General features: G+C 39.7%; 1 protein-coding gene across 1 annotated transcript in view; it reads left to right on the top strand.

The window, feature by feature from the left end:
• Positions 1-13829, top strand: part of LOC121511708 (inactive N-acetylated-alpha-linked acidic dipeptidase-like protein 2) — a 492988-nt gene that overhangs the window by 252891 nt on the left and 226268 nt on the right. Inside the window, exon 11 of the mRNA XM_041790471.1 lies at positions 11509-11655. Within this exon, the coding sequence (XP_041646405.1) occupies positions 11509-11655 (147 nt within the window). The remainder of the gene's footprint in view (positions 1-11508; positions 11656-13829) is intronic.

Genomic DNA, 13829 nt, shown 5'->3' with positions numbered 1-13829 from the left:
GCACAGCATTACTTCAATTATGTAACTGATAGTATAGCGGTGTTTCAGTAAAAGTATGTCTGTGACAAAAGGAGGATTTCTTTATGATAAAGGGGCTCAGTTAGCCTCTCAGCTCATTACAAGACTCAAGACACCTGCAGTTTATACTGATGAATGCCATATGGTCTTCAATGAGTCAATCAATCAAACTTTATTCTCATAGCACTTTTCATACAAAACAATGTAGCACAAAGTGCTTAACAAACAGACAAATTAATAAGAGGCAATACAAGGAAATATGACTCTACTCCACTCCACCCCACCCAACCCTCCAACCCACCCTTCTAAAGTGTAGAATAAAATATTAATAAATGAAATAGAAATAGATCAAAATTAAATAACATTTAATAAAAAAAAGTGCTGAAATAAGAATAAAAACACTAAACGATAACTCAGTGAAATGTGCAAAAATAAGAATGTACATTACAAAAGGAGAACTTTGTGGAATGTGATCAAATAAGAGGATATACTATTAAAAGATAATTCCCAAATTTAAATTGAATTAGATAAAACCTAGAGTCCTGAAATGGATAAAGAGGATTATCTAAAATTTAAAATAAGGCTAGACTAAAAAAAGTCACTCCTGAGTTTGCTTTTAAAAAATTAACATTACCTAACGCCAGAACGTCTTGATCAGGAGGCTTGTGCACAATCCCTCCTAACAGCCCTTTAATGCCTTTTAAAGGACAATGACATGCATCACATGCTACAGTGTTCTCAAGTAATTTCAGATTTTATTCTTAGCTACAAACAAATCACCAATGAGAAAACTATGAATGTCAGGATCCACTTAAAACAGTTTTCAGATCAATTTTTTTGTCAAGCAGTGATGGTGAAAGAGGCCCAGTTTAATCCCTCTTCAATAGTCTGTGTCTTCTGCAGCCCTTTACCCTTTTTGGACTCACCAGGTAAACCACTGGAACAGATCAACCACATTCTTGATCATTAGGCTGAGAAACTCTCCCAAGGAGTGTAAAGACATTTAGGCCCTTGATGCAAATCTGATGGAACAAATGTAGTTAACATATAAACCAATGTTTCTACATAATCTGCATTCAAAGCAATCAAATAATAGTCAAACTATACAAAGAAACCCTTAATATTGATTCTACATCTGGTCTTTGAATGGACTTTTTTCTTGTGAGTAGTACGATAGTGTTTTTTTCTTTAGCACTGACCCTTAAAGGAACTGCTATAAATTGTTTTAACTTGTTCACTCATGGATGCAAGGTGGACAGTCAGAGCTTGCTCAATGGCATACTTGCTCACAAATTGGATTGCTCGGCAGTGGTAAAGCCTTTCCTAATCACAGGCATTCATGCAAATCAAGTTCAAATGAAGTTCATCCAATATCGTGGTTCAGCAGGAACGTTCCTGTAGAGCGCACACCCAGTGAATGCAGAGGTGAGGGCTTGCAGTTGTAGCCTGTATTCAGTCTGGTGAAGGGGATTGACTGAGTGGGTATGAAGGGTGGCTACCAGATGCAATTAAAGCTGAATATGGACATTGTAATCATGTATTTTTATGTCTAATGTGAAAAGCGACAGCACTGCAAATTTTACATGTTAAATGTTCAGAGTTGAGACAGTCATGACTAGATTTTGTGCCTTTGGTGATTAAAGAGAGGGAGGAAAAGAGGAAAGTATGCAAATCTACTGCTGAAGGCAGCGGTGGAAGGCCCATTGCAAGTGGGTTGTAGGGATTTTGCAGGCCCGTCTCTCCATGGGGCCTGGGCCTCTTGGGGGATTGTGGGCTGCAGATGAGGAGATTCATTAGAAAGCAGTTAAGAGGGCTTCCTGATAGCCCTGGTCAAAGAGAGGCGATGTGTATGGCATAGCTGTGTATGCTACCAGAACACAAGTCAGGACCCAAAATACCAAACAACTCTGAGCACATAGCTGACAGTGGGCCTCATTCACATATATATTGTTATGAAGAAAATTCATAAGGAAACACTACATCAGCTTCACATCAATGAAATAGTTTTCCAAATTATCATAATTTGCATAGAAAAAAGTTAGTTTTGTGCTCATATCAGTGCAGGAGACTACAGGGCTGTGTGCAAGCACAGATGGCAAACAGGACTGAGAAGAGAAGTAAGAGACATAAGGCAGCATAGAGGGAGACGACAAGGCATCAGGAGTGTCAGACAGAAACATTTCCTTGGTTTTCTTTCACTTTTCTGGCACAACAGAACTTGTTGGCTTGTTTTTTTTTTTTTTTTTTTTAACAAAGTGGAGAGTTTGGTGCATCAACCAAACCATTTAAAGTACTGTACATAACTTTAAGCCTTGTTTGGGCCAAAACCTGAGGCTGCATTAAGGCATAAGCTGCCTGAGGCACCAACGGGGTGTACCAGGGGCCCTGGTTGTGTTGTGGGTGTTGCAGGGGCCAAAAATATGCCAGTGGTGAAAAGGGGTGAAAAGGCACTGACAAAAGAAATATGTCAATCTTGACTCTGGCCACCTTCCTCCATCTCTCCAGCCCAGGTTGTGGTCCATGATGAATCCTTAGTGCCCTTCATGCCTAAAATATATGCACATAACTATGTGTTTGAATTGTTGTGTTGAGGCTTGTGTTATTAGTTAGGCAACACTATTCAGGCCACAGCTGTCCAGTGCTTATCAACACAAAGTGCCACACTTCCATTTGTTGCATTCAAAATAAAAACCAGGATGTCATACTATGTACAAGTAGAACCTGACATTTAGAGGGTGGCCAGTTTAAATTTTAACAGATGAAGTGCGGACAGCCAGCATGTAATGCTGCAAGATGCAAAGCCATTTATGTTGCTTGCATGCTAAAAGGTCAAAGTGTAAGAAATACTTAGGTTGAGCTAGTTCTAAAGTGAATGTAGAGCTGCTTGAAATGAAACCCAAAAAGGTAGTTTTAATTGTATATAGGGTACAGTTGTGAATTTTAAAGGGATATTTTGGTATTTCTGAAGTTGTATAAGGTATTTTGCGATAGTAGTGCCATTAGCCTCCAATGATTTCAGTGAGTATTGTCCTTTGAAACAGGACATGCTTGGAGAAGCTAGGCTAAATGCCGTAGCAAATGGATAGAGTTTTCTGCCTAATTAAGCAAATTTAAGTTGGGCCTAAAAACAATGCTAGCTCAACTGTAAACTATATTGAACTATTTTGAAGCGCTAATTTTTTTCTGTTTGGCACTATTTTGCAATGCAAGCTAACCATCTTCCAGCTCAGTATATCTGAACAACTATTTGGGTCTGCAGTCTTCATCATAGGTACTAAAAAGTAACTAGGCTAAAACAACACAAAAATGAGCAACTTCGACTTGAGTGATGGTGGCACGCCATTTGCTGTTGACATGAGGGGATACTTCTATGAGTTATAACTGTGGATATGTGACTGCATGTTCACATAAGCTACTGTTGTCATAAGGGGGACTTAGTTACAATACTTTTGGATATTTCTGATCAAGGATAGCGGTTCACAGATGCCTGCAGCCTGCATCACTCGCTATCCAGAGTTCCCAGCCTTACTGAACTCCTTTTTGTAGCCAAGCTACAGTCAGTACAATACATTTACATAATGAAGACATTGCGTCAACTGTTGAAGTGCAAAACTGAGCTGAAATAATTAGTTTCGGATTAGTAACTTGTTTCCTCTGACAAAGCTGTTCAGGTACACTGAGGTGGAAGAGCACCTGGCTGGTAGCCAAAAGTCACATTGTAAAATAGCACCAAACACCGTGATTCTAGGTGAAAAATGAAATGTTTCAAACATTTTAGATGTAGTGTACAACTGAGCCAGCATTGTTCTTTGGCCCATTTTTACCAAAAACTTGCTAGAATACAAAGAGAAACTATACCCATGTGCTACACTGTTTAGCCTGGCTTTTCTAGTATTATAGTATTTCTAGTATTCTAGTATATTGGTTGTATCAACTACCCTTGATACAACCAAACTTTAAAAAATACTGAAATATCCCTTTAAATATATACCTTTATGACAGTGCATGCTAAAAACTATAGAATTAGTTCAAAAGCAATTAATCTCAGTATGAGGGTGCAACAGGCTTTATGCTATAAAAGGGAGAGGCTGGGGTGGAGGAGGTTAAGCTTTGCCAGCAGCAGTCATACTGAAATATACCGCTGTGTTGAGAGAAAGAGTTGTGATTGGCTGTGGGAGCTGGGAGGCGATAATTGGGATCAGCTGACTGTCAGCTGATCACAACTGGGCGTATGACTAACGGGTCCTACATGAACTAACACTGAGCTTCATTTGAGTGTTGGTAAGAGCAAAAGTAAGCCTTTTCACCTGTCATATCAACACTCACATGGGCCTATCAGTGCTCTCTTGTGTCCTTGGATTTTGTTATAAAAAGTCAAATCAGAAAATCAAATCTTAAAAAAACTATTTAAGTGGGTTTTAAGAACATTTTTTGACTTAAGAGCATGGTTATGTGTCCAGGTTGCACCATCAGGTGTATTTTTTAAAGAGTATTGGTGTTTCATCTGGGACATGAGAGCTGAGTTGCATGGTCATTAATGCTGAACAGCCCAAGTGTGGACCAAACTCATGATTTAAACTTGAGTCAGCTTTGACTCACACATCTGGGCACTTGTGTCATAGTTTCTTTATAAATGGCTTGACACCCTTCAGACATACACAAGCTGACAAGTGAAAATTATATAAAATTGTCATTTCAAAAAGTGTGTTTTTTTTTTTAAAGCATGTTATTTTTATTGCTCATTTCGTTTTGGTCTGTGTGGTTTAACTGAGTCAGTCAAAGCTGCACAGCAGTAATGATAATGGTGTATTACTGAGTGTTCTGGTGTAGTTTGAAGTCATTTGGAGGAAATCATTCTGCAGCAGATTGTGTCCTGGCTGCAGGAAATAGAGCTCACCCACCAAGACTCAGAGTTTAAACATCTGTGAATGCAGTCACAGGTGTTTCCTATGTTGGAGAGGGAACATTTAGTAATGTTGATATATTTTTCTTTGCTTTGTATTAGTTACAGGAACCATGTCCATGAGATAATAGATCCATCAGGTGTTTGACAAAATCCTCACATTTCCACCTGAACTACTGCTACTATTAATACTCTACTGACATTAATTTGTAGTTGGTGTCATATTGTGGGGTACGTAAAGCTAATCACACTTTAAAGTAACTTTAACTTCACATCTTCTTACATTAAATTTATGTTGACAATTGTTTTAATCATTACCTTGGATTTAGTTTTGTTTTATATTGCATTGTCCCCTCGTATAAAGAGTTTGCCTGTTGAATGTTTCCTGTGCAGAGTTCATAATTGCACCATTTAATTTGAGCTTTCCAAGAAGAAGTGTCACCTGCATGGAACCAAAAGAAAGTTTTCTTTCCTCCTTAAATGTCTTAAATGTTATTTTGTTCTTGCTTTACCTTGACATATTTTCATTGGTACAGAGTGCATTGTTAAAGTCCCTTGATTATACAAGCCCTGATTCCAAAAAAGTTGGGATGCTGTGTTAAATTAAGAATGAAAAGAAAACAGTGATTTGCAAAATCCTTTCAACCTATATTTAATGTCAGACTGATTAACTTATTTTGATATTCACTGGATCTGACTGTATGGCTGCCATGCATTCTAAAATGTTGGAACAGGGCAACAAACAGCTAGAGCTGTGTAACACCCTGTTCACAATGTTGTTCCCTATCCCTGCTTTCTTCAACTCCATCATCTTCACCTTGCTCTATATCCCTGCTTTCTTCTCCTTTACGTCTTCATCTTGCTCTCTATTAGTGCTTTTATTTCCTCAACCATCCTCATGTTGCTATTTAACCCTGCTCTCTACACCTCCATCGTCCTCACCTTGCTCTTCATCCCTGTTTTCTTCTTCTCCTTCTATCCCTGCTTTTCTCCTCCATCATCTTCACCTTGCTATCTAGCCCTGCTCTCTACACCTCCATCAGCCTCATCTTGCTCTCTGCTTTCTTCTCCTCCATCATCTTTATCTAGCATTCTATCCTTGCTTTTTTCTCCTCCATCATAATCATTTTTCTCTCCACCTCGGTTTTCTTCTCCTCTTTCATCTTTATCTTGTATACTATCCCTGCTTTTTTGACCTTCATCATACTCATCTTGCTCTCTGTCCCAGCTTTCTTCTTCCCCATCATCTTTGTCTTTGTTTCCATTTCTCCTCGTTTCACCTCCATCATCTTCATCTTGCTTTCTATCCCTGCTTTCTTCTTCTCTTTTAACATCATCCTTCTTTCTATTCCTGCTGTCTTCTTCTCCATTATCCTCATCTTGCCCTCTGTCCCTGCTGTCTTCTTCATCATCCTACCTTTGTCTTTCCTCCAGGCTCTGCTGCCCCACACATCACTAAGGGTGTACTATACTATTTTGACATTTTTGAAGGGAGGTGCAGGGGCCTCCTAGTATTTTATTTTATTTTTATTTTTTGCTGAAAAAGAGAATAAGTTAAAACACTGTCGTCTGTACTGTAAGTCATTCCTCTCTGTACAAATTCCCCATTATGAATATCAATCAACTTCTAAATTGTGCACACGTGAACAAACACTTTTCCCACCCTGTCAACCCCATCAATTAGCTGTAAGTGGGTAATGAAATGCCCTTCATGAATCTTGCTGTGTGTGGAACTGTTTTTGTCCTTCCAGCCTGTTTTTTTTTTTTTTTTTTTTTTTTTTAAGAGTGCATGTGACACTCTGGTAAAGGCCAGCATACCACAGCAGAAGGTTAAAGGAGGTATCCTTATCTGTCCTTTATTCAATTACAGGGGGAATGTGTTGGAGTAGAGGTTAATGCTAAAAAGCAACAGCCTTTAGAGGAAATAGAATACACAAGGTTGATTATGGCACGTCAGTGATAGTGGAAGGGATAATTGGACATCAGAGCTCTCTCCTTGACAAATTCTGATAAGAGACAAATATAATTAAATGCAATGTGACGGAGGAACATGGTAACATCAGGAGGGCACAGCAGATGTGTGCAGTTCAGTTACACTCTGGTCTCAGTTATTAACCAAAAAGTAGTCTTGTTGTTCTTTCAATTAGGAATATAACCAGGAAGCAGTCAAGCCAGGACACAAGCTACATGGCAGTCGTGTGGAAATGTGACAGCAGCTCAAGTCGGGTAATTAGCCGCAACCCAGATATTAGTCACAATATCCTTACCCCGTTTGCCATCAGTAAAAAATTCTATTAAACTAATGAAGCCTTGTTTTTGTTGTGGCTGATTGGTGGCACAAATGAAACAATTTGTAAGTCTTTTATTGGCAGGAATTGTGTTTTCATCAATCCCTAAACACTGAGTACACATGGAGATCCATAAATGGAGTAACCCATTACATACAGCGTATTCAGAAAGTATTCACACACTCTTCATTTTATCAGTTCTACTATGTTGCAGCCTGATGCTACACTCTTAAATTCAAATTTACATGGTCACTCTGACCGAGCTGCAGCGATCCTATGTGGAGATGGGACAAAATTCCAGAAGGTCAACCATCACTGCAGCCCTCCACCGATCTGAGCTTTATGACAGAGTGGCTAGACGGAAGCATCTTCTCAGAGCAAAACACACAATGTCTGCTGGGAGTTCACAAAAACTTCCACATGAAAGCCAAGCGGGATGCACACTATTGGTTCCCAAGCTGGTATCCAGGCCTAGATCAGGGGGTGCCAGTATCTCAAGGGGTGCTGGGCCTTCGGTGGTTTAGAGCTGTTAAAGTTAGATTTCCACTTTTAACTGATATTAATCAGTGACATTTAATATTAAATGTATCTAGAAGCTTGATTTTGATTTTGAAAGTTGAGTTAGACTCAACCAATGGCATCTTCAGGAAGCATCAAACAACTGAGATTCAAATGTGGCTCCTCACTGTCACAAGTTTGGGGGCAGCAATCAGTAGGAGCAGCCATTCAAATCCTATTCACACTTTGTTTGCAGAGGCTGCTGGGTAAAGGGCCCATCAGTTTTGGCTAATCCCATTCAAACACATTCACACACCACTGGCTATGATCTCCAGAGCAATTTGGGGTTTCCGTGTCTTACCCAAGGAAACTTCGCCCACTTCTGACAAATCACCATTATCATCATTCGATCATCATTATATTATTCAATATATAGCTAATATCCTTTTCTTACTTCACAGCAGGTTCAGGTCAAAAACCATCATGTAATACCCTAATTATGCACACAGGGACAAAGTCAAAGGGTGACAAGGTCCAAAACATTTCCTCTGACACAACAAAATGTTTTAATGTTACTTTTCCCCAAAAAAATTCTCATTCTGTTAATTTTCAAAATAAAATCATCAATGATTAATTTAATATCATTTTTTTCATCACTTTTTTGAGTTCCCCTTTCATTAATTTAAAATTTTAGGGTTACATAACAGTAGTCCTAATAATCTACAATTTTATCTCAGTGCAGCAAGAAGAGTCTACTGTTGGGATCTAGTCATTGGTGCAAACCCCATTATCTGTCAGCAGTCAACAACAATCATCATCTGATAGACAGCTGGGAAATGGATGCTAATTTCCAAGTAATTTCGGTGAAGCCAAAGGAATAACGTTAAACAACGTCCAACGTCCTTTTCGGTATGGTGTTGACTCTGCAGATGTAAATGTAGGCATTACTTGGTCCATAACATCCTGGAGCTGTGCCTGTTCATCTGATGAGTCTCACTTCAACGTACTTAAGGTATACAGTGTCTTCTCTCTCTTTCATGAACAGCTTTATGAGTCTGAAACTAGTTTTCATGGGATTAGTTTTTCCAGATAATATCATGATGCAGATTTCTAAAAACTGCAGATAGTTAGGGAATCTGACTACTTCACTACAGTGAATAGTTCTCTCAAGGCAAATGGATTTGTTTGAAGTGGAAAGGTATGATCTATATGGATTGTGAGCTCCACTATTTCTGTTAACATAGCCTGGTAAGTAATTGGTCAGTTCAGCTTAGTCTGGGCTGTATTGCTGTATTGACCAATTAGAGGCCACACTTTGGTCTGATTTTTGTACAAATGTTCTAGAAATGGGAACCAGAGCACTTCCATTGCTGAAAATTCAGATTATCATGAACAGATTGAACATTATTATGTAGAAAAGGGAAATCATTTGAAGCTTATCCAGCTCTTTCATTTGGGGATGGTTCCTTCATGTCATTTTGTACCGCCTGCACAAATACAATTCACACATTATTATTTCTGCTTCTCTCTCACTGCACTCCTTCCACTGAAGCACTGATTTATATGAAATGGCTCTCTTTAAGAGGCTTCAAGGTCAGGCATTACTATTAAGCTGCAGTTTATAAGGGGAAGTATTAGGAAGGACCCCCTTCACTATTTCATATTTTTTTATATTGCAGCCTGATGCCACAGTCCTTTAGATTATTTTTAGTACCCCATAATGACAAAGTGAAAACTGATTTTTAGATTTTTTTCAAATTTATGAAAAATCAAGAATTGAAATATCACGTTGACATAAGTATTCAGATTCTTTACTCTGTACTTAGTTGAAGCACCTTTGGCAGCAACTACTGCCTCAGGTTTTTTGAATATGACACAACAAGCTTCATACACCCGGATTTGGGGATTTTCTGACATTCTTCTCAAGCTCAGTCAGGTTGGATGGGGACCACCAGTGGACAGCCATTTTCTGATCTCTTCAGAGTAGGAATGCGTACCATTCACATTTAAACCAGTACGGTATCTATTCCCAGTACCAGTACACAAAAGTACCCATTTTTGGTACTTTTGTGTGTGAATAATATGCAAGAATAAATGTTACATAAATCTCAAAACTTCTGAATTTTAGAGATTTATTTCCCAGTATCAAAACACTATCAAATATCAAATATATCAAATATATCAAAACAACATGAAAACCATTTGTAACGTAACGTCACAGGTGTTTTTACAAATTACTCAAACATGGAAAACCTAAACTACTATAACTTCCTAGTGGCACTTCATACGGCATCATCTGTGCCAAGTTGGAGAGATGGAGAACAATTTTTACTCACACTAGGCAATCTGTGCTGTGACTTAATCCAGTGTCTGTAGGTGACTGAGCGAACAAACGTATCCCTTTATCTACTATATGGATGATATCCACATGAAATCACAGTGTTCAAAGTGAGGAGACACAGAGAGAGAGAAAGAGAGAGAGAGAGAGAGAGGGAGGGGGGCAAATGAGCAGGAAGCAGCAGGAGCTGATGTGAATCATCAATCATCATGCTGCTTCCTCAGATTAGAAGTTTTTCTGTGGTAAATCTCAAACTTCATGTCACAAATATTGCAGTCTAATCGGCATCATATTTTGAAAAATGGAGCGCTACCTTCGACCGCTTCCTATCAGCCATGCTTGTTTTCAGTGAGCTGCTACCAACATCATCACGCGCGTGCAATGCTGCATTAGTGTCCGCCATGGAAAACTGACTGCTCTTCCACTGTCTTGCAGTCACGCAGTCAGGATGCATTTAGGTGCCAAAACATGGTAACTGTTTGATTTTACGTGAATTGATACTCTGGAGTATTGATGGAATTCAGGTGGTACCTATAAAAGTACCGAATTCGGTACCCATCCCTACTCCAGAGATGTTTGATAGGGTTCAAGTCAGGATTCTAGCTGAGCCACTCTAGGACGTTCACAGAGTTGCCCTTCAGCCACTCTTGTGTTGTCTTGTGCTAAGGGTTATGTTGGAAGGTGAACCTTCAGCTTAGTCTGAGGTCCTGGGCACTGCAGAGCAGGTTTTCATTCAGGATATCTCTATATTTTGCTCCATTCAGCTTCCCCTCAACCCTGACCAGTCTCCATGCTCTGCTGCTGAAAAACACCCCCCACAGCATGATGCTGCCACCACCACGCTTCACTGCTGGGATGGTATTGGGCTGGTGATGAGTGGTGCCTGACTTTCTCCAATTAGAGTCAAGGCCAAACAGTTCAATCTTCGTTTCATCAGACACAGTCTGAGAGTCCTCCAGGTGCTTTTTTTATAAACTACAAGCAGGCGTTCATGTGGGAAAGGCTTCCATCTAGCCACTCTGCCACAAAGCCCAGATCAGTGGAGGGCTGCAGTGATTGTTTTCTTCTGGAACTCTGTCCTGTCTCCACACAAGATCTCTAGAGCTCAGTCAGAGTGACCATCGAGTTCCAGGTCACCTCTCTAACTAAGACCCTGCTCCCTGATTGCTCAGCTTGGCCGAACTCTTGGGAAATATGGAGGCCATTGTGCTCTTGAAACCCTTTTTTAATCTGACTATATCCACAGTGAACTGATATTTCAGACCTTTGTAGCATAGAGTAACCTGAAGTGTTTTGAAACAAGACTCCTAGTGGCAAAAAAAAAAAAGAAAACTTTTTGATCGGTGCTATCACTCCTAAACCTGCCAGTCTTTTCTGTTTCCACCAGTGTATTACACTCTTTCCACTGTGTTGTTCAGTGTTTGTTCCTATGTTTTTCACTATCTCATTCTCCATTCTTTCAGAGACAGTTGCTGAGCTGCATCCGTGGTGGAAACTGCCCTGGACCCAATGTCAGCTCACTTCAGTTGCCTGGAGATGTGAATTTCTTTGCCAATCAGCTGGCTGTGCCCACGCTGGAGTTCGCCTTTGAACAGACTAAAGCAGAAGAGGTAAAAAAATAATAACTCTTCAAATTTTAATTCTACTGCTTTCATTCATGACTTTTATTGGTGCTTTTCTACCAAGTGGTCCAGTTTGGTTCAGTAGAGTTTGGAAAGGGAACTCCGATCTGGCTTGTATTTCCACAGACAGCTGTGTCCATATTTGGTACGTAGAGGTGTCAGCCAACAGGATGACTAGCTCTATCATTTAGGCTTGAATAGACACTTGGTAAACCAACAAATGGATGCCAGAAATGGACAGTAGAGATGGGTGATTTGGTACATTGTCCAACTTTTGACTATGGAAATGTAAATGGTGTACCATACCAAACCAAACTGGACACACTGTGAGGAGAAAAAACACTGATTTCCAAACACAATCCATAAATCTACCTGAGCCTTATTCAAAGCAGTATGATCACTGCACAGCAACAGTGTAAAAACACACTGGCACCATGTTTCTTTGTTTTTGACTACGCAGCAAAGCAAACTAAAGTTAAAGGGAGCGCTGGTTTACTGTTCAACCATGTGAAAATTTTGTAAAATTGATTTTTATGGTTTTGGACTTGTCTTGGTCTCAGCTTGTCTTGGATTCCACTGCATTGTGCAAAGTAATATTTCAATATTCTGTAAATCTAGTTCACTATGCACATAGTGGGATGTAGAAATATGAAGGGGATTTTTCAGGGGAGAAACTTGATATAACTGTGCCCTATTTTGATGCTATTTTATTCTCTGTAGGCTTTTCATGTACATCCAAGTACACTAGCCTACATTTGAACTCTGTTAATGCACATCTCCTATCAAACATAGATTATAACACATCAGAGTTATAGAAAAAGTTATGGGTGTTTTTTTATCATCTCTACATTATTAGGCTTAATTATTACAAAATATTTGCAAACACAAGTTTCCATAAGGACTACAGTTAGATCAGTAATGTCTGCACCCTTAGCCTCATATCATCAGTGACTCTCTCTGTCTTTTCTCTGATGGCAGAGGTGTGTTTATATGAAAACAGTGTTTGAGCATGGAAGCTACACTTATTAATGGACCTGTCAGCACCAAATGATGGAAATCCTGATGAAAAAACAAACACACTGTCAATAATGAATGCTCTCAAAGTTACTCACCGCTGTTTTGGAAAAATCGGAAGATACCAAGTTGCTTTTCTATCAGGATATATGATCCTCCCTGTGGCACACTGCTCTGCTCTCTATGTCAGCAGAAATGTGGAGAAAGAGACGGGCAGGGGGTGCTGTAGGACAGAAGCACTAGTGTTGTTGAGGCACCTGTTACTGGTGCTTTATTTAAAATGTTAAGGGCTCATATCCGCACCCTGTTCAGTATGGTACTCTAGGTGACCGTCTATAATACCTCTGCCTTACTGACCCTGGATCGAATGTCACAGAGCAGCCTGTGTCAAGCAGTTGCAAGATGTGACTCATCTCATGGCGAATCTTTGGTCTGAGCCGGGCCTAACACAGAGGCAAAATAAGAGAAAGATCCCACACAGGGCTCTGCTGCAGATTTTAAACACAATCTTTATTGGGAGGAGAATCAGAATAGTGTGATGTGAAAGGATTCAAGTGGATAAACCAAAGGCCGAGACTCATTTTCTCCATCTCTAAATCACAAAAATCTCTGTCTGTTAACACACAGACACCTGTACTCATCTGTGTGATCACATTGCTGAAGAATAGCTTCATCTTCGACACCAGGGATCTGATTAAAAACCTAACTGTGGTCTTCGAGATGAAAAATGTTTTCAGGATTGAATTAAATACCCATACATCATTTACAGACTAAGCTTGACACACTTTTGGATTATGTCTCTTTGAAAGCAACAAATTCACATCACAGAGCTCACAAATTATGCATACTCCCATTTACTTCCATTAAAAATGCAGTATTGATGTTTGTTGTACTGCCTTGGGGTGGAAACACAGAGGTTTGGCCCCAGCTAAGTCAGCCCACTCAAATTTGGAACTTCTGGCTAGGATGGCGACTTTGAGCTTAATTAGCACGAGAGATTTTCACAATGTTTATCTGCCCTCGAGGCATCTTCTCAAACTGAAAATAATAGGTAGTGGGGGGTGGAATCCACACAACTGACTGTAGGAAGACAGACGAAGCCCAAATTGGATTTCGACCTGCCTGATAGCATGCAAGGGCTTGACTCT

This window comes from Cheilinus undulatus, linkage group 7, assembly GCF_018320785.1.
Source record: "Cheilinus undulatus linkage group 7, ASM1832078v1, whole genome shotgun sequence".
Taxonomy (NCBI): domain Eukaryota; kingdom Metazoa; phylum Chordata; class Actinopteri; order Labriformes; family Labridae; genus Cheilinus; species Cheilinus undulatus.
This window is presented reverse-complemented; position numbering and strand designations above follow the sequence as displayed.